The 26,936-nt window shown below is 29.0% G+C and overlaps 1 protein-coding gene across 9 annotated transcripts in view; it reads left to right on the forward strand.

Annotated features, from left to right (window-relative positions):
• LOC107443889 (phenazine biosynthesis-like domain-containing protein 1) overlaps positions 1-18,516 on the forward strand; it is a 38,220-nt gene extending 19,704 nt beyond the window's left edge. For all 9 annotated transcript variants that reach the window (XM_087165143.1, XM_087165141.1, XM_087165148.1 and 6 more), the window contains 3 exons: positions 2,632-2,819; positions 10,181-10,243; positions 16,470-18,516. In XM_087165143.1, coding sequence (XP_087021269.1) covers positions 2,632-2,819; positions 10,181-10,243; positions 16,470-16,579 — 361 coding nt within the window. In that variant the 3' untranslated portion in view covers positions 16,580-18,516. The remainder of the gene's footprint in view (positions 1-2,631; positions 2,820-10,180; positions 10,244-16,469) is intronic.
• Positions 18,517-26,936: the final 8,420 nt, after the last annotated feature.

Genomic DNA, 26,936 nt, shown 5'->3' on the forward strand with positions numbered 1-26,936 from the left:
TTCAAAAAATGCATGATTTTCACTTTTTTCTCTGCAATATTTATCAGAAACTATTTATTTTATCATGTGTTTGAGTTTTATTGATTTAATGTTGATAAATAAAGAAGTTTAAATAATAGAAAAAATTTTTTTTTTTTAGTGCACAGATCCTAATTGTGATTTTCTTTTTTTTTTGGAAAGGGATTATAAATATTTTTGAGTGCTTAAGAAAAACTAAAAAAAGGCTTATTTTTTGTTGAAAAATCTGACTATGCATCCTGTTATAGATTTTGTGCAGAAAAACAAAATATAGGTTGAACACCCAAAACAGCTATAGCTGGGTCTCTTACAATTTTTGAATATAAAGAATCTCTTTTAATTTTGTAATATTGACTGCTATAAATTGTTGTTTTGTCTGCAAATTTATTTTACTCAAATAGACTAAATTTTTAACATAAAAGCCATGTTTCAGACACTGAAGTAATGTTGATTTAAATGCTAAGTTTTACCTACATTTTCTATAAGACATATAAAATCTTTGTCTTAAAGGCAATTTCTGAAATGCCAAAAGTTAGAAATTGTGTTTTTTACACTATATGGAGTTGTAGAAATCAATCCTTAGAGCCAGGCATGTGATTCTTCTGCTAATTCATGAAATTCTGTGAATTAATAATTTATATTCTCACAAAAAAAAAATCTAAAATCTTCTAATCTAAAACTTACGTTTAGTTATTTACACATACCTGCCAACTCTCCTGTATTTTACGACTATTCCTGTTTAATTAAACGTCCTGATAAATTAAAAAATTTTGGCCATAAAATATCCGCTAATGGCGAAAATACTTTTCTTATTCCTCAACAGAAGGTGCTATTGCCATTACAGCTGTTGAGTGTTTATTAAGTAATTATAAATAATGGTTTTAAGAAAAATATTCTTTAGATTAAGATTTATATACAAATTTTTTACATCACTAAATGTAAATGCTTTTATTATTTCCAATTTTGAATTTCTCTTTTTGACTTACATGATTATGCATGATGTATCAAAACTTTACTCATAGCCTAAAAAAATGTCACTAGTAAAATCTGTTATTTTATTTTTCTGATGTTGACAGGTATGCTTTAAGTGAAATCTGGTTGACGCGACACTTATTCTGTCTTTGACACTTATTTTGTCACCCTCTTTTGTTTTTCTTAAGAAGTTCTCATTCACACGTGATAATGACTTTTTAACTCAGATTTAATTGAGAAAAACGCAACTCTGGAATAACTTCAGCAACACATGAGTGGAAAAAAAACTTCCATAATAACTTAGTCTCAAATTAATGATCAACTGAGGCAAGCACTAAAGCATAAAGATAATCTAAAAAGTAATTCCTAAATAGCAAACGTTTAAAACTTTTTTTTCTCATTGTTTTTGAAACTTGCATTTTTTATGAGTAGCAATTTTGTTGCCAATTCTGATTTTGAACTGAAGAACTATTTTATCCAATCTGATATATTTGCAACGATTAGATTGAATTAATTTTTATTAAGATATTACTATAATCAGAATACAAAGAAATCAATACGAAAATTTCGAATTGCGCCTGTTAGTCGTCGTTATACTAAGAAGATTTAAATCCATTTTATAGTAGTCCATGATATCTCTGTGTTTTTTTTTTAAAATCCTAATATTCTCATAAAATATTATTTTAAAAAACTAGTAACTCAAATCGCACATTTATGTAAATGCCTTTTGACACGTTTGATTTGCACTACATCCCTACAGCATTTAAATCTTCTTTTTTTTGGCAGTTATTGCTGCTGAATTTTCAAAAACCTAATATTATGATACTATCTTATGATACTTACTTATGATAGCTATATCATCAATCTCAGTTTTTGCCTTAAATTTCATGATTTTTAAAATCCTTTTTTTCCCTCTTACTTTTAATGCTATAAGGACTCATAAAAATGTGAAAAAGGAGTAATTGTATAATGTTTTCAATATAGATATTCTTTTCTGTGTTGATAAGAAAAAATATATTATGTAAAAAAAATTTCTATCTCTTTTTAAATTTTGTAAATGTTACTTTTGAGTTAAAAAAATTACCATCTTTTAAATATCTTCTATGTTTAATGCACACAAAGGAAAGATATATCACCCTAAATAACTTTTGTGCTAATGTTCAAATTTTCACATACCAAGTGTCAATCTAAATGGTTTCTGGGGTGACCTCAAATACGCTAATTAGTGCTAACTATTTATTAAGTTACGAAATCAAACACAAAAATTTACTTTCTCTGAATAAACATGTATTTTTTTTCTACATATTTGGATTCTTAACCTTCAAAATATCGGGAGCAGCTGCACTCTGGGAAATATGGTCTTCTTAGTTTGGTTCGGACAACAATACAATGTTTGGACCCCTTATTGTTAATTTCACTTTTTATGTTTTTAATCATATTTTTAAAAATAATAAAGACATTTTTATATTAATATTTGTAAAAAGTAGTTCTATGTAAGAAATTTTCATAGAATCTAAAGAAAAATTTTGATTTTCTAATGTTTTAAAAATTCAGTAAAAACATTCTGAAAATACTTATTTTGATATTCTCTGTTTGCGTTTATGATTCTGTTACAATTTACTGTTGCACTTATATTTTCAGGCAAGAGTTTGAATCATTCAAAAATAATGCAAATGAATTATTATCTGCATCTTCAGAGGTGGTTGGCGTGATAGTGACTTTGGAAGCAAAAGACAAATTCGATTGCAAAGATGATGCTGGAAATCAGTATGATTTTATATCCCGTTACTTTGCACCCTGGTTGGGAGTAGCAGAGGACCCAGTGACTGGTATTTATCTTATCTTAATTATTTTGTATAATTAACGAGTTAAATTTACGATTATGCAAGAAAAAAAGATGAAATAAGAGAGATTTTGTAATTTTTGATGGTATATAGCCATTAATTCTTTTGTGTGTAAACAGGTTGCAATATTACTTTGCCTCTATTGATCTATTTTTCTTTTAAAGTAAATGATCCCAAGAAACTAAAGCTGGAAAATATATTTCCTAATGAAAAACAAAAAACTTCATTACCTTGAAATATGAGGTAAGAAAGTTTGAAATGTCTTAGGTCTCTGGTCACCAGCCTTTAGATAAATAAGATCAAGTCCCAGCTCTGTTTTGTCTCTGCACCGCCATTGTTTCTCTTCTTGACCGTGATTTTTCTTGTCTTTCACTTTTTTTTCTTTTCAAATTTCATTTCTGGAAACTTAGCATTCCTTCCTTCCTTTTTTTTATTTTTTATTCCCCATTTATTCTGGTGGATCTTGAGAATGGGTGACTATGTTTTGAGTGCTCAAAGCATGTCAACTTTTCCTACTTTAATGATTTTTGATTGTGTTGGGAGTTGGTCACAACACAGTGAATTAAATATTTGAGAAAGTAAGAGAGGCTAACATATGAGGTTCACTTTTTTTCTCTAATAGTGTAAATTATTAAATATTCTGCAAATTTTTGCTGCTGAAGGTGTTCAAATCATTATTGTTATTTTTAATTGTGTAATAGATATTATTGTCTCTATTACGACGTGGATTTGTTATAAAACGAGGAGCGCTCATTACTGAGGCTATTAAAGTTTTTTCATTTCCTTTTTTATGTTCTTTGTTTGTTTCGGTTTTGTGACAGTATGCAATGCTGTTTAAGCTTAGCCTGCTGTTTAATGCTGTTAGTGTTGCTAATTTTTCCAAATTTTATTTTTAAAATAGTACAAGTGTAATTGTTAAAAATATGCAGTTGATAAGTAATGGGTGCCTTCGTGTTTCATGTATTTTGTATTTATCAGTATATTGATTTGAAACCACAAACCAACAAAGAGGAAAACTTTGTTTAATGCTGGTTGTAATCAAGCTGGAAGCATAGGAATCTATCTAGAGAAACATATGATACAATGTTTGGAAATGAGTGATTTTTAGAACAGTTTTGGGCGTAGAGAGATTAAAGAGACCTGTTTTTGAAGGGAAGGATTTGAGGCCTGGTTATTCAAAACATAGTAATATTTAATATTTTTTTTAATTTTGTAATATTTGCTTGATTTTTTATAAAAGAATTTATCTTTTCATCATAAATTTAATTTTAATATTTTTTTGCTAAAAATTTATTTTTATAACCATCGTTGAACAGCCGACCCAATTTACAACTACTAATGTTCAACTCTGTAGCCTTGTAATTTTGAACCTAATCCAGAAGACAAGGGATCTCTTGGGTCAAATATTAGAAGAAATTTGTCTTCATGGAGACTTTTTTGATGGAAATAGCCAGTATGTCCTTTACATTGAGAGAAAAACCTCCCATGGTTAGCCTGACGGCAAGGGTATCTAACACATGATCCATCAACCACTGAGGATATTTCACATCAGCACTGTGGTTGGTGCAAGCTGGATGCGAAATTCGTATCGACCAGCCGTTGCAAGGATTTGAACCTAGCTCACTTCATTGGAAGGCGAGCACTCTACAGGGATGAGATTTTTCCGTTTTTTAGCGGATTTCCGCTTTTTTCACTTTTATCTCTTAAATTTCAGCTTTTTTATCAAAAATTCAGATTTTCTAAAAATTTCATTTTTTTAAATTAGTATTCTGCTTTTTCAGAAAATTCACCGATTTTCAAAAAGGAACAGAAAATTCAAACTACATAGCTACCAATCCTTTCTCATTTTTACTTATTTTACCTATTTTCTCCCCTTTACACGCAGCAGATAAGATTTTCCGAATTTTTTACCCGCCCTCCAGATGGATCCGATTTTCGTAGTTCAAACGACGCTGCTTCTGACAAGCCTTTCAGAGGTCCCAAGCCTGGAATCTGCTAATATCTTGATTCTTATTCACACGATTTTAATATCAAACATATCTTTTCATATTTGCGTGTTGCGATTTATTTACGAGATTTAAAAATCCGATATTGTTATTCGTATTTACGTCTTTTTAAAAACCTATGTAGCGATTCGTATTGACGCAAGTTTAAAATTCAATGTGTTGATTTGCTCATGCGGTTTATAATATCAAACATTGATTTTCGTATTTATACGTGATTTTAAAATAAGGCATTGAGATTCGCATTCACGCATTCTAAAAGCTATGCATCATAATTCTTATTTATGCAATCTAAAAATTACGCATCATGATTCGTATTTACGCAATCTAAAAATTATGAATCGTGATTTGTATTTACGCGTTTTAAAAATTCTATATCCCAGTTTGTATTTTCTCATTTTCAAAATCGTATATCTAGTTTCATATTCATGTGATTTCAAAATCCATAATTGTTATTTATATTCACGCAATTTTAAGATCAACTATCGCGATTCTTGTAAGAAGTAAATTTTTTTTTAATTAGTTACTATAAAGGTGACTGTTTTTCTAACGACGATTATTCGTATATGTAAGTGTTACAACATCAGAGAAACTGGAAGGGAATATATTCAAAACTTACATTCTGTGCTTGCAAAGAAGAAAAAAAAAGGATTTGTCACAAGATGTTTGAAGATGGACTAACGACTAAATATAACAAACATAAAAGATACAGCAAACAAAAGCAATCACTTAAAAAGGGATTTAATTAAAAAAAAATTGGGGGGGGAAAAAGAGTTAATTAACTCATCATCAAAATTTTATTTATAATTGCTGTTATTTATGCTATAAAATGCAAAATTCTTATCAAATACGAAACAATTATCTAAACAGTTGCTGATTGTCATGTAATTTTTCAAACTAAAATAGCAATTTTTGTATAGAAAGAAAGTATTGAGGAATGTTATGGAAGGCGTAGATTGCAGAGATCAAGTGCAATAATAACTGTTAAAGATGTAGTCAAGTTTTTAGTCATGGACAACTTTATGTTGGCCTGTCAAGAGTTAAGTCATTTGACAGCCTTTCAGTAATTGCTCCAAGATGCCAAATCTATAATTGTGTTTTCAAAGAAATTCTAAATGCTTAGTGTTAATTTCTTAGAGCTTTGCAGAAAAAAATGTTTTTTGGAAAAAAATTTAATTGAAAGTTCTATTGGCAGTAGGCAAGGGGAACTGACAAAATCAAAACACCCCGATTAGAAATGCAGCATGGCGACCTCCACGTGGTATTTCTCGGGTGATGCTAACAGCCATGCATTTTAATTTATTGTATGTAAAACATCCTTATTTTGTTCTAAAATGCTATGTACTTTATCACAAATGTTAATTAATATAGAAATTGATTTCAATAATGCTGATCACCAAAAAATATTTCATTTGGCGATAAAACAAATTTTTGTGTTCTTGAAAATGAAAGACTTTTTGAGGGTTATTATCTCAGATAATTTATTTTGCTAATATGTTTCTTATTTAGCTAATGTTTTGATTTTTTCACCATGTACAATCTAAATAGCTAATATACTTTTTTAAAAGCAAATAAGAACATTGATAGAATTCTTCTACATAAGTACAATACTATGTCTTTGATGATAAAATACTATGTCTTTGATGATAATATACTATGTCTTTGTGCTAGAACATTGTGTTCATTGGCAAGCGAGCGCAGAGAGCCATGGTTCACAGCGTGAACCACAGATTGCGTAGCAATTCTCGGGGGTTGGCGAGCGTTAGCGAGCAGGGGGCGGAGCCTCCTAGTAAAATAAATAAAATTTGATGCAAAAAGAATATTATAATTTATCCTTTTTCTTTCATAGGTATTTAAATTAAACAGAATAAATAATTATTATTAAAATTTGCTAATATTTTAAATTTTAAAAAAAAGTAAAATCGTTATTTTTAATTTAAAAAAATTTATTCGAAAATTGAGTAAAAAATAGCATAAAAACATTCTTAGCAATAAATAAAAGGAAATATTTTTTTTTCCAATGCCCACCTGGATAATGACATAGGTCATACAGGCACCTGAAAGGCAGATTTGTTGGCCACTCTTTCAGGGACACCATATTAGATTGGCCATTGTTGCTCCCACAGTAAGGGCAGCTAGTTAATGTATATTCTCAGTAGTTTTAATTTGCTAAACCAGGTAGTTTTTCAAGTAATAATTGTCTCTTATGTGAACTGAGGAAAAATATAATTTCCAGCTTTATTTTTTCAATTGGTAATTTTTTTTTTCACTAAATGTTAAGTATCAATGTAATCGTTTTTATAATAATAGATTAGTATAATAGATTATATAATAGATTATATTTAATTATTGTACACAATAATAATTGTAAAACAGTTATTAAGATTAGACACCTCTTTAAATAACTACTTTATCTTTTTGCTTAAATTTTACATAATAAAATTTAAAAAAACAATTCCTGATGACAACCCAAAAATAATTTTATGCTGATGACAACCCAAACTCATTAATTTTATGCTAATGACAACCCAAACTTATTAATATTATGCTGATGACAACCCAAACTTTTAATATTATGCTGATGACAACCCAAAAAAAAATTTATGCTGATGACAACCCAGACTTATTAATATTATGCTGATGACAACCCAAACTTATTAATTTTATGCTGATGACAACCCAAAAAAACTTTTTTATGCTGATGACAGCCCAAACTTAATTTTTATGCTGATGACAACCCAAACTTTTAGTATTATGCTGATGACAACCCAAAAATAATTTTATGCTGATGACAACCCAAACTTATTAATTTTATGCTGATGACAGCCCAAACTTATTAATATTATGCTGATGACAACCCAAACTTAATTTTATGCTGATGACAACCCAAACTTATTAATTTTATGCTGATGACAACCCAGACTTATTAATATTATGCTGATGACAACCCAAACTTATTAATTTTATGCTGATGACAACCCAAAAAAACTTTTTTATGCTGATGACAGCCCAAACTTAATTTTTATGCTGATGACAACCCAAACTTTTAGTATTATGCTGATGACAACCCAAAAATAATTTTATGCTGATGACAACCCAAACTTATTAATTTTATGCTGATGACAGCCCAAACTTATTAATATTATGCTGATGACAACCCAAACTTAATTTTATGCTGATGACAACCCAAACTTTTAATATTATGCTGATGACAACCCAAAAAAAATTTTATGCTGATGACAACCCAGACTTATTAATATTATGCTGATGACAACCCAAAAATAATTTTTATGCTGATGACAGCCCAAACTTATTTTTATGCTGATGACAACCCAAACTTTTAGTATTATGCTGATGACAACCCAAAAATAATTTTATGCTGATGACAACCCAAACTTATTAATTTTATGCTGATGACAGCCCAAACTTATTAATATTATGCTGATGACAACCCAAACTTTTAGTATTATGCTGATGACAACCCGAAAATAATTTTATGCTGATGACAACCCAAACTTATTAATTTTATGCTGATGACAACCCAGACTTATTAATATTATGCTGATGACAACCCAAACTTATTAATATTATGCTGACGACAACCCAAACTTTTATCATTATGCTGATGACTATTTTTTTGTTCATATACAGCTATAAGTTAGAAATTATCACTGATGTTATCTTTAAAATATGTTATTTTTGATTAAATAATTACAATTTACAATCATATAAAACTAAAATTATTAAATTTATTTAATGAATTAATATTTGAAAATTGAATTAATATTTGAATACAATATTGTGATTCGTATTTACACCTTTTTAAAAACCTATGTAGCGATTCTCGCAAGTTTAAAATTCAATGTCTTGATTTGCTCATGCGGTTTAGAAAACATAAAAGATATAGCGAACAAAAGCAATAGCTTAAAAAGAGATTTAATTTAATTTGTTTTTGGGGAAAAAGATTACTGATTATTACTGATATATTTGCTATAAATCACATTACAGTATTTATTAAAAGAAATGAAATATTAATGTATATTCTCAGTAGTTTTAATTTGCTAAACCAGGTAGTTTTTCAAGTAATAATTGTCTCTTATGTGAACTGGGGAAAAATATAATTTCCAGATTTATTTTTTCAGGTGGTAATTTTTATTTTCACTAAAAAATGTTAAGTATCAATGTAATCATTTATATAATGATAGATTAGTACACAATTGTATGTCAACACATTATTTATTACCTTAAACTGTTATTATTAAAGGGTTGCGCTTGCGTAAAATTTACTATCGTGGAAATTCAGCTTTTTTGCTTTTTGGCTAATCTCATCCCTGACTCTATCTCCTGAGCCCTCACGGCTTTCTAAAAATTTAATGAGGTATTTTTTTGTGAAATATGAATACATACTTTGTTTTTTGCATCTTTGTTATGTTTTATTATTTAAGAATTTACAAAATGATGTTGCTAGAAAAATAATATTAACTCAAAAGCAAATTAAAATTAGTTTTCTTTTAAAAAAGATGCATGAATTTAGTTTTGTAAATAACTTTTTTTTTAACCTTAAAGTTTATTTTCTCTTTGAATTTTAATCATTTTTACTTTTATTCACTTTATAATTGAAAAATCTGTTGTTCTAGAGTTGGCTCCAGTTCTAACTTGTTTTGATTGATACTTTATTGTAATCATGGTTAGAAGTTAAGAAAATTTAGTCACTAGTACAACGAACAAGTATTAATTCATACACATTTTCAATGGTCTTTTGTCTCTTTTTGAATTTTTATTTTAAGTTAATAGCTGGAATGTTAACATGAAATGTTATAAATGCAGAGAATATGAAACCATAGAATATGGAGAACAAAAAGAAATACAAAATAAATGGAGAATAGATTATGGACAAGGATTATAATATAATATGGAATCGTCAATTGGAGCTTCATTCTCAATTATGAAAAAAATCTGTTATTTTGTGACTAAAAATCATATAACCAAAACTGCCATTTGTTAACATTGATTGCTGGTCAAGGAGGCCATGGATTATTTATTTTATGATGGTCTGATTCAATTTTTAGGAATCACAAACCATCATTCATTTTGAGCCTTGGTTGTGATTTTTTCAATTAAAGATATCTTTTTGTTAATCTTAAATTATTGACAGTAACTTTGAGTGTTAAAAATTTTTACCTTTTTTCATTTTGTTATTGGGAACTATGTTGTCTCGAGTTCAAATTAATTTGAATTCTTTGACTATACTTCTTTTTGTTAAAAAGAGAAAAAAAATTTAAATCATATTTTCATGTTTTAGTCATATGTTTTGACTTTTATTAAAATTAAATTACTTTTCAGGCTCTGCTCATTCAGTGCTTGCACCATATTGGTCTAAAACTCTTCAACAGAATTATTTTTATGGTATGTAAAATGTGTTTATTTTGAATTCGTTTATCTGTAGCCTAATTATAAGGATGCACAACCTACGGCACTCTGACTGTTGATGTGCGGACCACGGGAACTTCTGAACTCAATTAAAAAAATTCTTTTAATTTGGCTTTTGTTTAAACATTATGAATTTCCTTTAATTAAAATATTTAATTCAAATCTATATTACTCTATAAAATAGGGGTGCTCAACCTGCGGCCCGCGGGCCAAATGCGGCCCGCCAACCCTCGATGTGCGGCCCGCGGCCGCAATCAGAACAAAATGAAAAAAAAAAAATAATAAATATTTGTTTTTGAAAAATAATAAAAATAATTCGGTAATTTAAATTTACACTTTTAAGTTTTTGACGCACCCAATCTCAATCAATGTAGTTTTTCGATGGTTAACGCTACGGATTTCAGCATAGTTTTAAAAATCCCAATATTTTTAATACATCATTATTACGATTTACGAATTTTAATTACCACTTTTGACGCCTTTCGTATGTGCCGATTCCAATGACTTTTCGGTAGTTATTGCTACCCATTTTCAAGTAGTTTCTGAAATAGCGATTTTTGAAAGTTATGAGACGCTTTATTTGTGCAAACTTCATGGAAAATCTAAATGACTTTAGAACCTTTCTTCAACAGTTATTGCTGCACATTTCCGCCCGGTTTTTAAAACTTCGATATTTTTGCACGATATTATTACGAATCGCGAGTAAAGAATCGCTCATTTAGATAACCATTTTTTGACACGGCTTAATTGTAACGATTTTATCGCAAATCAAATTATTTTTTAATCGTTATTCTAGAAATTATTGCTACACATTTCTACAAGGTTTGGAAAGTACCGATATTTTTTATACGCTATTGCGACATTTTAATTTCAAATCCCGCATTTAAATTACATAAAATTTTGATGGACTTTATTTACTCCAATTTCATCTGAAATATAAAAGTATTTTGGCTATTGTTTTAGTAGTTATTACGTTTTCCCCGTGATTTAAAAAGATTATGATATTTTTATTACTATGGTTTGACAGCAAGCGAGTTTTGAATCGCGCATTAAAATAATTATTTTTTACGTGCTCTGTTTGTGCCGATTTTATCATTTGTGTTGTACCGATATTAACACGCATTTTTTAAGAGGTTTTTCGAGCGTGTTTTTTCTTCTTTCTCGTTATTGCTGCATTTTTATTTGTGATTTAGAATATACCTGATATTTTCACACAATATTACAACTCGTGAAATTCGATTCAGTTTTAATTTTTTTTCGTAACTTAAAAAGTAATTATGTATCTTAGCCAAATCAACACCTTCCCAGGAAAAAAAAACGAGATGTGTTTATATTAAACGCGGTCCGTTTTGCAAAAAAATAATTCAAAACACGGCATAATTCTTTAGTCCCATGAGCACGTGCAAGTTTAACAACACACATCGAACCTATTCTTTTTGTTGTCACTTGTAATTTAAAAGTCATACATCGTAATTTGTATTTACGCTATCTGAAAATTGCCCATCGCATTTCGTATTAACATTAACGAGATTTAAAAATAATCCATCGCGTTTCGTATTTACGGGATTTAAAATCACATATCGCGATTCGTGTTCTGGCGTTTAAAATATCATCGGTTGCTACTTTTCTCGCAATTCATATGCACGCGTTTTAAAAATCATATATCGCGATTCATATTCATGCATTTTAAAAATCAAGTGTTGTGAGTAGTCCTTTCGCAATTTAAAAGCCACAAGATTCGTATTCACGCGATTTGAAAAACAAGCATCGAGTTTTTTATTTACGCAATTTAAAAATCACACATGGCAATTCGTATTCAAGCAATTAAAAAATAACGCATAGCAATTCGTATTCAAGCAATTAAAAAATAACACATCGCTATTTGTATTTCCGTGATTTAAAAACCCAGAAAGGAAGAACACCATCTAGGACAAATTCCAAAACTGATGATGTTATTTGCTCTAAGTTTAATACTACCCACAACAACAGCTTTTGTCGAAAGACTGTTTTCCAGAATGAATTTGGCCTGTTCAAAATTACAGAGTAGTCTATAAATACAATCATTACATTTTCATTTAATGGCTCAAAAAATATCACATGATCAAGTTGATAAAATTTTCACAATATTCAAAAATTTTGCAAATTACAGTATAACCATTAAGAAATTTTTTAAACCATTTTCTACCTTCTTGGAGCATTTTATATCATTTATGATTATATGCTGGGAAACGATTTGTATATCATTAAATTTTAACTGTATAAAAAATTTAATCAAGATAAATTTCGTAAAGTAATGTAAATTTTATTGATTGTTAATTGATTGTAAATAGTAAGTGTCATGTTAAAAATATATTCGTCATAAAAAGTTGTAAACAAGTATTTTAATAGTTTTTTATTATTAAGGAATATAGTTCCTTAAAATTTAATGTGTTTTCTTTCTTTCTTTTTCTTCCCTCTCTCAGCCTCTTATAATTTAAAATAAAAATGTCTGAGTTAAAGTACATTCCCTAATAAATGCTAAATCTTATTTTCCACTTAAGGGGTTTTGTTTTAATCATTTTTAACCCTATAAACTTTCTTTAAATCAAAGTATTTAACTTGAATTTATATTAATAACTAGAATATTTATTTATTTGAAATTTAATTCTATGAAGAAAAAATTTAACGTTAAAATCTATGTTTAAATGGACTTTTGTATTTTGTAATGTGATAAAAAAATTTAAATTTTTCCATAGTTTTTAAATTATTTCAATTTATCTAAATTTTTTCTGATAAATTGATTCTGATTTTCGAATTCTGTTTTCTTTCTTAAGTAATTAGTTTTGCATTTTCTAATTTTAAACGTTTTAAAGTGTTGTATTTTCTGCAAAGAGATTACAAGGTTAAGCGACAAAAAGAATTTAGTGTTATATAAACAATGATGTTTATATAACAATCACCACCAACAATTGCTTTCAATATGTCGGTCTAAACACTTTGGCATGCGGCCCTTCATTGGTCAATCTGCTGTGCATGTGGCCCTTCACTGAAAAAGGTTGTGCACCCCTACTATAAAATGCATATATTTTTTGCACTTTCATTCTTAAAGCTTTTTTTTGATTAGAATTTATATCGTCATATATATATATATATATATATATCTGTGTGTGTGTGTGTATGTGTGATAAATTAATTAATGTGAAAAATAGAAAAAGTTTTTTTTTTTTTTAGTTTTCAGTAAATTCAAATAATCAAAATTATTTAATTTTCTGCAAATATGTTATTAAGTTTACTTAAAGAAATATTTAGTGCTTCATAATGTTTATATAAAAATCATCATATTTGCCACTAACAGGACTAAATATGCATGCGGCCCTTTGTTGATCTACCTGCTGTACAAGTGGCCCTTCACTCAAAAGGATTGAGTACCCCTACAATAAGTTTTTTTTCCATACGGCTTTTGAATTAATTTTATATTGGAACATTCTACTCAATGCATGTGTTGATATTTTTGGAGAAGGAAGATTTTCTCCAATTTTACTGAAAGGTTTTTCTCTCTCCATGAAATATTATATTTTGTTTTGTGAGATGCTTTGAGAGATATCTAATTTTGGCGCATATACCCATTGTCTGTCCCCTGTCAATGACACCCATGACTTCTAGTTTTATTTGAAACTTCTAAAAGTGAAATAAATATCAAAATTTGCCAAGCAACGGACGAAATTTTTCCACGGAGGGCATTATTATCATTCCTGGTGTTCGTAACTAAATGTAGAATTAGTTTAAAAATTAATATTTATTCTCTAGAAAAAGTAATCATGATGAATTACAATATTGCTGTGCTACAGAAAAATCAATGTATGCCACAAAAATTTCAAAATTGAGATATTTATATTTGTGATTTTTTTTTAATTTTATTTCTACATGTATAAAATTAATCTACACATTTCAAAAATACCTTTTTTTTTTAGTTTTCTGACATTATATTATAGCATTGGTAGTACCTGTACCGCAGCTACACCTGTCCTGTAAATCAGATAAGTCATGAATTTGATAAAGATCCCGAAAAGTCATGATTTTTTGACCAAAGTCACAACATTATACATAGCTACCAACAATACTGGATTTACCAGTTCACTACTGAATTTCGCCTGTCTCTCCTGGTCTTCTGGTTAAATAAAAATTCTACTGGTTTTTGTACATTTAACAAAATTCCCTAAAATTTATTACGTTTTCTAAAAATAAATAAATCTCTAAGTAGTATTTTTACACAATTTATTGCTTGCTTGAATATTTAAATAAATATTACTAGTACATAATGTAATTACATGACATATTTACAACTTTGCATGACATATTTTTATTATGAGAAAGTCTTTTTTTTTTTAGTATAATTTAAAACTGTTACATAAATATATTTTTGAACTTACTTGAATTTTTACTGCCAAATTATTCTTGTGCGGAATATTAATTTGCATAAAAAAATGATTATATTTGAAAAAATAATAATTAACACAGTATTATTCCATATGTCTACTTGAATAATGTGTAATGCTTCAGAAAAGCATTTCACCTAATAAAATATCAGTACATTTGGTTGATGATAGATCGAAAAATGTCTACTGTTTTTTATACTTTATTAATAACATGAATGTAAAATACTTAATAACATTTACGCATATTTAATAATTTTTATTAAAAAAATTTAAGCAAATTTTTGTGAAAATTAGGTCATGAAAATTTGTTTTGATGTCAAGAATTTGTCTTTTCTTGACGTGGTACAAACCTTGTAGTGTTAGCAGTTGTTCGCAAGTACTTACATTATTTTTTTTAACTGTAAATCAGATTTTTTTAGCGTAAAATATATATACAGTATACTCTCGATGTCTCAAAGTTGAAGGGCCAGTAAAGGATTTTCGAGATAGCGAGTTTTCGAGATAACAAATTCAGAACTAAATATGTTCTAAAAAGTAGAAAAATATATTCTAAGATTGTACTTTAAAAAGTTCATTCATGAAACATAAGAATAACTACTATAAAATATGTATGTAATGATAGTTGACCATAAGTAAGAATACAACAATCATAATTTTATTGTCCCGCAGTGGACTGATCGTTAAGACACGGTTCCCAGCAGATCACCGAAATCAAGCATTACTGGCTGCGGTCAGTGTGCGGGTGGGTGACCACTTGGATCAGTCTGCGTAGGGACCGAGGGTGTGCGATATTGGTCCTCGTTAAACTTTTCTACTGTAAAGTGCTTGACTTCGCGTGCAGGTCGTCGGGCTACCGAAGCGGGGGTGCCATCCCTCTGCAGAGGATCAAAATTGTGATGGCATGTCTTCGGATCATCCTCAGGGATGTTTCCCAGACCGTCGCCAATAGCCCATTGTGCAGCTCTAGTGCGACGTAAATTAACTACAACTACAACTATCATAATTTCATTTTTAACTGTAAGACAAAGGTAATTATGCAGTAAATAGAAAATAATTGGTTTGCTAATAAATTTATCTCGTGATTTGTACGAAAAAATTAATTTTTTATTTCGAAAGAAATTCAAGATAACAAGGTTTTAGAAGAAGCTCTTCGATGTAAAAATTCAAATTAACATTAGATGGATATATAATGCATAGCTGCCTACTCTACTGGATTTTGCCAGTTTCTACTGGTTTAATTAAAATCGTCCTGGGTCTTGTATATTTTAGAAAAAAATCCTTAAAATTGAGTAAGTTTCCTAAAAAGATACATATTGAAATAGAATTTTTGTACAGATTATTGCTTGAATATTTAAATAAGTATTACTAATACATAATGAAGCGAACCTTATTTATAGAAATCAGTTATATTGTTATAAAATGTTCAGTTTCTTTTTATTTAGAACTCTCTTTTTAAATTAAATAAAAAAAAAATCTTTTAACTATTTTTGAGGAATTGTTTATTTAAAATTATGAGTAAGCATGTTACATAATATTTCAACCTCATTTAATGTCAATCATATATTGCAGTTATTTTTTACTACTTTGATGACTATAAAAATCCTTAAAATTCTCTATGTGTAAAATATTTAGTGCAACAATTATCATGAAATTTATATTGTTCTGTAAAATGTACTGGATTTTTCCCTTATCTATGTTTTCATCTATGAAAATGCTAAGAAAGAAATTTTTTTTTTGACATAACAAAGTTATCAAGAAGATTCACTTAAATGTTTTTTTTTCTATAGCTCGACAGTGTTCTGCTCGGGGTGGTGACCTAAATATGAAGCTTGTTGATGACAGAGTCCATATCAGTGGCAATGATGTAGTTGTGATTCAAGGACAAATAAACTTTTAACTACACTTGTTAAATTTTTTAATAACTTCTTACGAGTTGAAGAACTTAGTGAAAGAAGGGAGAATTTGAAAATAAGGTTATTGGTTTTAATAATATGCTGTGCTGCTAAAACATTAAAAAAATAGTTTTTGCTCTATTTTCCAAAGTTGATGTTCACACAAAGGGCGCATAACGTTTTTAAAAAGTGCCTAAAGATACTTAATTTTGATATACGTTTTTTTAATAGTCCTTAAAGGTGGTTATATAATTCGGGGTTTGTAAAAAGTGCTTAATTTTCTGTCTTTTAAATAGAAATTTTTTCCTTTGCTATGTCGATTGTCTTTCTAAATTACAAAAAATGCATGATTTTTTGCAATGCAATTTTCTCTGTAATATTTATCAGAAAATAATTATTTTATCATGATTATGTAGGATTTTTGAAAATGTTTTTGAATTTTATTGATTTTATGTTTATAAATTGAGAACTTTAAGCAGTAGAATTTTGTATTTTTTATTACTGCATAGATTCTAATTATGATTTTATTTTTTGGAAAGGAATTACAAATATATTTTGAGTGCTTAAAAAGTACTTAAAAGGTGTTTATTTTTTGTTAAAAAATCTGGCTACGCACTCTGATAAACATACTTCCTCTAGATTTTTCATATCAAAGAAATACCATTTTATATTCTTAATCTTAAGTTATTTTTTATTATATATTTTATTTATCTTACAGTTATATCTGTAATTTTATACTGATTATGCTTATTACTGATTAATACTGTTAGTAATTTTATATTTTATTTATCCTACTGTTATATAATTGTTTTTATTTTATACTATTTTGTTGATTTCGATGAGTGAACCACTAGTATTTCTTTATCTTTTTTTTGTCTGATTTTGACTATCAGTATATTTTTTGCCAATATTAAAAATTTTCTAATTTTAGGGTTTAAAAAAAATTTTTTTGATTTGACTTGTTTATCTATTATGTTAATGTATTTTGTTAATTTGATTATTGTTCAATTTGCTGTGATCATTAATAATTCATTTTGATTCAGTTATCTAGTCACTGCTTAAGTTTTAAATGTGTAAGTTAATGTTAAGTTTTTCTGCTATATAAGCTTGGAATGCTTGCTGTTTTTATTATTTTAGGAATGTTGTAAGTACAAAAAAAGAAAAATATTTTTAAAGCTATTTTTTAAAAAAAAAAAAAACTTTATATATTAAACTGTTTTATGTATTTAAAACTGTTCTATATATTTAAAACTATTTTATATATTATAAAACTATCTTATGTATTAAAAAAAAGCTGTGTTTAGAAAAATGTTGTTTCCACAAAGGGATAACTTAAAGCTGTAATTGAATGTGTTAAATAAATAACAAAATCAATAAACATCTTATTAGACTCCTTTTTTAAAAATCATCTTTTTTGTCGATGATCTAATCATCTTTATTTTTCTTCCTTTTCACAAATAAATAATGAATGTTATGAACATACTATTGCGTTTGCCAAATAATATTTAATCAGTATATTGGTGCAGCATGTTCTAACATAAGGCGAACAATGTAAGGCTTTAAAAATGGTTTTGTTAAATATCTCGTTTTAAATCAATCCTATGTAAAATGGCATCGGAATGCGTACTGTTTTTATTATTTTACTAATGTTGTAAGTACAAAAGAAAAACATCTAAAAAATTTTTTAAACTATTTTATATATTAAACTATTTCATGTATTTAAAACTATAACTATTTAGTATATTATAAAACTATTTTATATATTTAAAAAAAAAATTAGTATTATTTTTTTGTGTTTAAAAAAATGCTGTTTCCACAAAGAGATCATTCTGCTGTGTCTAAAGCTGTAATTGAGTGTGTGTAAAACTAATATGGAGAATACATGGCAAATTAATGTGGTAGATAAGTAACAAATTCAATAAACATCCTATTAGATCAAAAATCCTCTTTTGTCAATTATCTGCTAATCTTTATTTTTCTTCCTTTTCATAAATAGATAAGGAATGTTATGAAAATACTATTATGTTTTTCAAATAATATTTAATCAGCACATTGGTACAGCCTGTTCAAAAATAAAGGGAACACTGTAAAGCTTTAAAAATCGTTTTTAAATAATTAATATTATTTATTTATGCTTTCAGGTTCTGTTAAATATCTCGTTTTACACAGATCCCATATAAAATGACAAAAGATTTAAAAAATAAACTGAAATCAAGGCTTACAAGGTTGTTATGTGTCTCTTTTGGAGGAAATTTCTCCTATCAGTTACCCCACACGTTTAATAGGTATTTCATTGCTGTATTTTCGATTTGTTGGAACTCCTTGAAAGCTGCTGTGAATAATTTGAATACAATATCATATTTTGGTTTTTATTAATGTTATTTTGTTAAGATAAATATGAATAAATCTGGGTTGAACTTTTAGTTAAAAAAACTATTTGTATAATTTAAATATTATTAAAATTCATATTCATGAAAATTCAGTACATTCAAAAAATTTTGAGACAAAATCATGTGAAAATCATACAATTATTTTGCTTTAACTTCAACTTCGTAGAAATTTTAGGATAATATAACATTTAGTTAAAATAATGGTATAATTTAAATATTATTTCTTACTTTTGCTTAAACCAATGTCATTCTTTACAATGGACAGAGGAAATGTATGATTAGGCTGTTGATTTATAATTCTCAAAACTTACTTTAAAATAAAATTTCTTTTCAGTACTCAAATTAAGCATTTGGCATTGGTGTTATTAAGCATTCATTCCATAATACAAATTAAGCATTGTACATTGAAGCAAATAGAAACATATTTATAAGAAAATTATGCTACATTTTGTACAAATTGTGGGGCATGAGAAAAATATTACATTAATTAAATAATTGTTCAGTTGGTGAAATTGATATTAAGAATGTATTTTCAAAAAATTTAGCATTGAAAACACCTTATATTAAATAACTATCAAATAAAAATAGCAATACTTATATAATTACAAGCAACTCTAAGGGATTTCATTCATCATTCGCTGTGGCACATTGATTATTCATATGGAATTAGAATAGAAAAAAACAACTTAATAAAAGTATTAAAAAAATTTTGAATTATAACTGAATTTTTTTTGTATTTGTTTTATGGAAAAAAAACTGTATCGAGGAATTTATGCCACGATCTAATGTGTTTTTCTTTTCTTTTGTGAATATTTTCTTGGCAAGTAAGTTTTAGAAATTTAATTTTAGCATTGTGGGCAAATGTGAGATGCTCTAGAATTAAATGCATCTTCCCTTTTACATTTCTCTTTCTTAAGTTTTGAAAACGATTCCTCTTTCAGAACACAATGACTCATTTATTTTCCTTGAGTTTTTTGGTAACAGTTTTCACATATTGCAACAGCGCATATATTGGATGGCTTTATTACATATTTAATTTGATTATAAGCGAAACTTTTATTTTAAACTTTAACAAAAATCTTAAAAAGCTACAAAAATGAATGCCATTCTAAAAATTAAATCAGGCATGTGATTCTTCCGCCAATTGTCCCGCAGTGGACTGATCGTTAAGACACGGTTCCCAGCAGGTCACCGAAGTTAAGCATCACTGGCTGCAGTCACTGTGCGGGTGGGTGACCACCTGGATTAGTCTAGGTAGGGATCGAGGTTGTGCGGTATTGGTCCTCGTTAAACTGTTCTACTGTAAAGTGCTCGACTTTGCGTGCAGGTCGTCGGGCTACCAATGCGGTGGTGCCATCCCCTTTGCATAGTATCTAAATTGTCATGGCATGTCTTCGGATCATCCTCAGGGATGTTTCCCAGTCCGTTGCCAATAGCCCATTGTGCAGCTCTAGTGCTACATAAATGAACTACAACTACAACATCATCTGCCAATTCGCAGAATTTCACGACTCTCAAAACTATTGTTTCACCGATTTCTATAAATTAATAATTTGTATTCCGACAAATTTGTTCGGAGTTTCGTTAATCTAAAATTTAAATTTCGTTACGCAAAATGTTCTTAAGAAGAAAAACAAAAGGGCAGATTTAATGTCTCGCTAAGTTTTCATTGACGCACAATAACGACTTTTTTATGCTGATTTGTTAGAGTAAAACGCAACTTTGGATGAACTTTTGTAATTGGTTTTTTCTTAAATTGTAATTTTGTGTGTACTAACCATTTCCCTTTTAGAAGCCACGACAGATGGGCTTAGTAAGTCTGTAGTGTTGTAGGATGTAGACTTACGCAGTGGCCGCGAAAAGTCGAAAACCCGCTCCGCGGGTTGGCCGGCCACCTGTGGCGACCAAACTTCGAGTTCTGGGGAGGAGGAAATCCATAATAACTTCAATTGGAATTAATGAACTACTGGCAGAGTGAGTAACGTTTTTAAAAAGTGCTTATTTTCGTTTTATAAAAGTCCTTAAAGGTTCCTTTTTTATCGGGTGTTTTTAAAAAGTGTTTAATTTTTCCCTTTTCGAAAATGAGATTATTTTCTTTACCACGTCTGTTTTCGCCACATATTATGCTAAAGCGTGGTTTTCACATTGTTCTAATCAACTTTTTTACAAATCATTCAAGCACAATGCATTTCGACGTACCGTTGTGCCAATCATTTTATATGTTTGATGAAATGCTTTCGGTGTTAACATGTGCATATACTGAGCTCGATTCAGTGGGAATTATTATTGCACTATAATGTGCAACTCAGTTACATTTTGCAAGATATTCTCAATTTCAGGCTTTATTTTCCACCCTCTGAAATCGAAATGAGAAAATCTCTCGATCTTTTTATGGTGGCTAATGTAATCAAGAAAAAGAGTTCTTTGTCAGAAACTAATTTTTTTTTATCATGATCATGTAAAGTCTTTGAAAATTATTTTGAATTTTGTTAATGTTTATAGTGCTTAAAATGTTTTAATATATAAGTGCTTAAAAAGTAGGTGCTTATTTTTTGTTGAAAGATTTGGCTTCGCACCCTAACTGAGTAATCTAGATAATAACTAGTCATCACTTTTTGACTCATTCAATTTGAGCTAAATCCATGCCGTGTTTTGATCGGTTTATTTTGGCAGTTATCGCTGTTGATTTTCTGATGTTTTTTTTTTAAAAAAATCTGGATATTATTATGATAAAGGAAATTTGTATCGTGCAACTGATTCACTTTTCGACGCGATAATTCTATGTTTATTTCAGTTAATTTTATAACAGTTATCATTACTTATTTTCGTTTTTTTTTTTTTAATTCTCGATATTTTAAAAATATTTCTTACAAACGAGAATCTCGAAATATACAGTCGATGAACCCCTTTGTGACGCGTCCGATTCGTGTGATTTCGTCATTAATACATATTGTTATTTATTTATTACTTTTCGTATACGATGACGACTCGCAAACTGAGAAAAAGAATCTTATTTTCAATGCATATATTCTTTTATGCGTTGATGTGAAAAAAAATATTAAATAATTGTTTTTGTTTTAAATAAAACTTTTTTTTAAGTTTCATGCATGTTACTTTCGTGCATAAAAATAAGTCTTTTATTTCTCTTCTATATACAAAAAAAGGGAGCAAAAAAATCTGCGCATTGAGGGAAAAAAATGTAAGATAATTTTTTTGTCCGGCAATCACATGTCTGTTAAATGTATTTTAATCCAAATTTAAACGGTGCTTATAACTTGGAATTCGAAAACATTTGTGCGTTTGTTGTTATCGTAAAGAAAAGAAAGCTTTTATTTGAAAAAATAAAGGGGAGAAATACCTTCAGGTGAAAATTCAAACAGCTTTTAGAAATATACAAAAAAATAATGCTAAAACAACTATGAAAGAATTTAATTAGTAACATAAAAGCTATTTTTGTTTTAGATTAAAACTTCAATAAATAATATAAGAAAATTTTTATTGTAAAATGAATTAAATACAAAAAGTAATAAATTTGACTATGTTATTTTGAAAGTGCGACCTCCTACATAATTTAATACAAATTATTTTGACGTGATTAAACGTAAAAGAGACAAAGTAAAGTGAACCAGTGTTCAGTTCCCAAGCATGCTTGGTACTCATTTTATCGACCCACTGAAAAGGGATGAAAGACTGAGTCAACCTTGCCCGGCCCGAGGATCGAACCCAGGACCTGTGACTCGGGAGCGCGATGCGCTACTGCTCAGCCACCGGGCGTTGGCAAAGTGAACTAACACCTACAAAATAACATTCGTCTAATTTTTTTTTCTCTTTTGTCTTTAGTTTATTCCAATATCCTGAGAATTAAAAAAAAATTTTTGCGTGTGGAACTTAATCTCACATGCAATATTTATAGAGTGAATTATGTAAAAGTTTAGATCTAATTTTACATTGAAAATATGAAGTTATACTTAGCTCTATTATTGATATTAGAGCTTAGATTCTATTACTTAATTCTAAAATTACTATAATAAAATTAAAAAACTGTAAATAAAATTGCATTCGAATAGGCAATTCATATATTTTTTATAACCGTTGTTGAACAGCCCACCCAATTACGACTATTAATGTTCAACTTCGTAGCCTTTTGTAATTTTGAACTCAATCCAGAAGACAAAGGGAACTCCTGGATCAAGTATTGGGGGAAATTTGCCTTCGTGGAGGACTTTTTGAGGGAACTAACTCGCATTTGCGTTACGTTGAGAGGAAGACCACGAGAACCCCCCACTGTTAGCCTCACGGCAAGAGGACTCTAACCCGTGAACCATCTACCACTGAAGATATTTCAGATCAGCAATGTATTCGGTGCTGGATTTTTTTTCTTTACCTTGTTGATTTTCGTCATAAATTATGCAAAAGCGTGGTTTTCACATTGTTGTTCTATTTAACTTTTTCACAATTCAACCAGAGCCGTGGTGGCTCAGGGCATAGAGCGTTCGCCCTTCATTGAATTTTACCGGGTTCGAATGAATTCGATTGCTGGTCGATATGAATTCCACTCCCTATCCGCTCCGACCACAGTGTTGACATAAAATATCCTCAGTGGTAGACGGATCATTGGTTAGAGTCGCCTTGCCGTCGGGCTAATCGTGGGTGATTTTCCTCTCCGTGTAGCGCAAATGCGGGTTAGTTCTTCCGGTAATTTCTGTTGATCACAGGGACCAACTAAACATTAACAACTTTTTTTTAAAAAATTTCGCCTTGCGAAAGAAAATTTTATTTCTCTTGTTAATTTCATCGTTGGTGAAGCGTCGTCATCTTCGCCGCTGGCAAGCTAATGGCTTTTCCCCCGCTCTTCTATTTATAGATCAATACCATAATCCTTGAAGGTTTATTTTTATCAGCTATTAATTATATCTGGTTTGGATTACTTCATTTTATACAAGCTTCGAAATAAATAATAATAAAAGCTTGTGCCTGCACATTTATTTATTTTGAAAAAAGAAGCTCCATTTGTTTAAAGGAAATATATTGATGTTTCAAAGATTTACATGACTATTTGTTTCTATAAACAACAAAGCACACACCGCCACCACATTTGATAATAAAAATCTTACTATTGCTGATATAACTGATCGCAGGAGTTTTGTTTTATTATCATAACATCGATTAATTTTTTTGAGAAAAGTGTAAGTCCTCAGCCTTTCAACCCAATTGCTTTAAAACTACTTTCTTTATTTAAAGAAAATTATTAAATTTAAAAATTGTTAAGATTCTCTTTTTTGACTCAATATCTTGTCTTTAATGAATCAGAAATAAATAAACAGATTGTCCTTATATTGTTATACAGTTATGATATGAGAATGTCAAAGTTGATGCTTACTGTTTACATTATATTTTTATTTTACAAATCATAAAAAGTTTTCTTTAATCAAAATTGTGTTCACCTCATAAATATACTTTAACTGCTACAAATTTTTCAGTCTTTGCTACCAAAGCTGTGGAGTTGGTTAATACGTATGAAGGAATTTATCGTTTGGGACATAACATTTACAAAAAAAGTGTCAAATCTAAGTACAATTGTTTGGACGCAAATATTGTTGGCACTGCAAATGGGAATCATTACATCAAATTTAATCATAGATATTAATGTCAGAAAAGTAAAAAAGAATAAATTCATGTATAAAGCTGACAGCTACAATCTCCTCATCATTACACGTATATAAAAAGAAAATGCTTAAAACTCATAAATTGTGTAGTTACTTAAATTAAAGGTTCTAAAAACTAAACAATAAGGTACAAAACCCTGCTGCATTATAGAATATTGTGTCCACATACTTGGTAAAGACACCCTAAATTATTTGCTATAATTTTATAAAAATAATTAAAAAGCTATACCCTACTCATATATCCTACACCCACAACAAAACTTTATCCTAAAAAGGAAATAAAAAAGTAAGAAATAAATATGTGTTTCAGGAAGTCCGAATAAAAAGAGAATGATAATACACAAAATTTTTTAAAGCAGCTAAATTTATTCACACCTCATGTTCACTCATGCGTTTTTTAAATCGTATGTCGCAAGTGAAACATGCGCGAATTAATATTCGAAGATTTTCGCGAGAAAATTTGAAACCCGACTTGGCGAATGTAAGATTGGCGAATTTCAAAATACGGTGCCAAAGAAGTGCCCGGGAGTCGACAATGTGTAAAGTCGCGTCCCGGTTTCTATACTCAAAACTTTGTTAACTCAGAATTTCTTGCACGTGCATTAGGCTGAAAATGAAATTCCCTATATTTATTTAAATAGTGACGCACTAACGTAGTTATTAAATAAAATTCTAAATAAATATTTTATTTTTTAAATAATAACATTTTAAATATTATATTCATAGTGTCAAAAATAAAACAAATTACGACAAAATACGTTTTAAAATTATATTGAATATTTAAAATGCTTCATTTTTTTTTTTTTTTTTTTTTTTGGTTCTAAAGGGCAGGAAGTCAAATGGCTCCACTTTTAAGGAAAGCTTTGGCTGGGGCCCTGGGTTCTTTTTCAGGTCTATGACCAGTCCGAATGATTTTATAACCGTCGTTAAGCAGCCAACCCAATTTAGCTTCTACGGCTACTAATATTCAACACCAAACTATAACTATAATATTCAACTATAATGTTCAACACCCAACTATATATAATGCTTGAACCTAACGCAGAAGACAAGGAGACCCCTGGATCAAGTATTTTGAGAAATTTTGCCTTCGTGGAGGACTTTTTGATGCAACTAAACAGCATTTGCGTTACAAGGAAAGGAAAACCACGAAAACCTTCCGCGGTTTGCCTGACAGCAGGAAACTCTAACCTATGGTCCATGACTACCATTGAGGATATTTTCCGTCTGCCCTGAGGTTTGTGCGTGCCGGCTGAGCAGAATTCGAATCGACCAGTTATCACAGGGATCGAACCCGAGTCACTTCATTGGAAGCGAGAGTTCTATCCCCTGAGCCACCATGGCTCAGTCCGGATGATTCAACCATTTGACAGGGAAAAGGAGTTCTAGATCATAAATGGGTTAAAACTTGTTTGAAATTTTTGTCGTATTAGAATTCTCCTACTTTTGAGAGAAAAAGTTAGAATTCAGTGTGTCCTGAATTTTGTGTGTGGATATTTTAGTTGTCTTTTCTCGAAATACACAAAGAGTGAATTTATCCTTTTGAAAAAAACTGTCAAAAAGTGCTTTTTTTTAATTCAGAAGAATTTTAAAAAATAAAGCTTGGTTACAGTGACCAAAGAAATAGAGCGCCACTCTTAATTTTTTATCTAATCATCGGATTTTTACGTATTCAATTTTAATGGTTTGTGGGGGAACAAATTAGTGCTGACGATATTTTAAATTAGGAAATCAGACAAGAGACAAAAAAAGTAATTTTTCTGAATAAACAACGGAATCGGATATCTATTTCCAAAAATATAAGGATTAGCCGTAATCTGTAAAAATATCGTCCAGATAGTTTGACCAAGATAACAGTCCACAGTTTGAAGCAATTATTAATTTACTTTAAGCATATTCTGCAGTGTCTAGAGAAATTTTTAAGTAAATTGAAAAAAAAATTCACAATATAATAAAATTCTTTTGTCCAAAGATACAAAAAAATACATTTTAGTAAATATTTATTATTTTGGTTATTATTAGTCAAAAAATTTTAAAGAGTAAGGTATAATTTTTTTATCATTATAAAGTATGCAATTTCACGTATCAAAATGCAAAATTTGAGCGAAGTTGGGAGAATAGTTACTGAGAAAGCAAATTTCAAATATACTACTATTTTAAAATTCAATTTCTCTAGAACTAGTTGACCGATTTCACTTAAATGTTATATTTTGCGTTGCAAAATTACATTCTCTAAAAGGATGTAAAAAATTTCAAACCTTACAAATCGAAATTATTTCGACTATTATTAAATAAAATAAAATTCG

This window comes from Parasteatoda tepidariorum, chromosome 5 (assembly GCF_982258835.1).
Source record: "Parasteatoda tepidariorum strain Cologne lab strain chromosome 5, Ptep-v5.0, whole genome shotgun sequence".
NCBI classification, from domain to species: domain Eukaryota; kingdom Metazoa; phylum Arthropoda; class Arachnida; order Araneae; family Theridiidae; genus Parasteatoda; species Parasteatoda tepidariorum.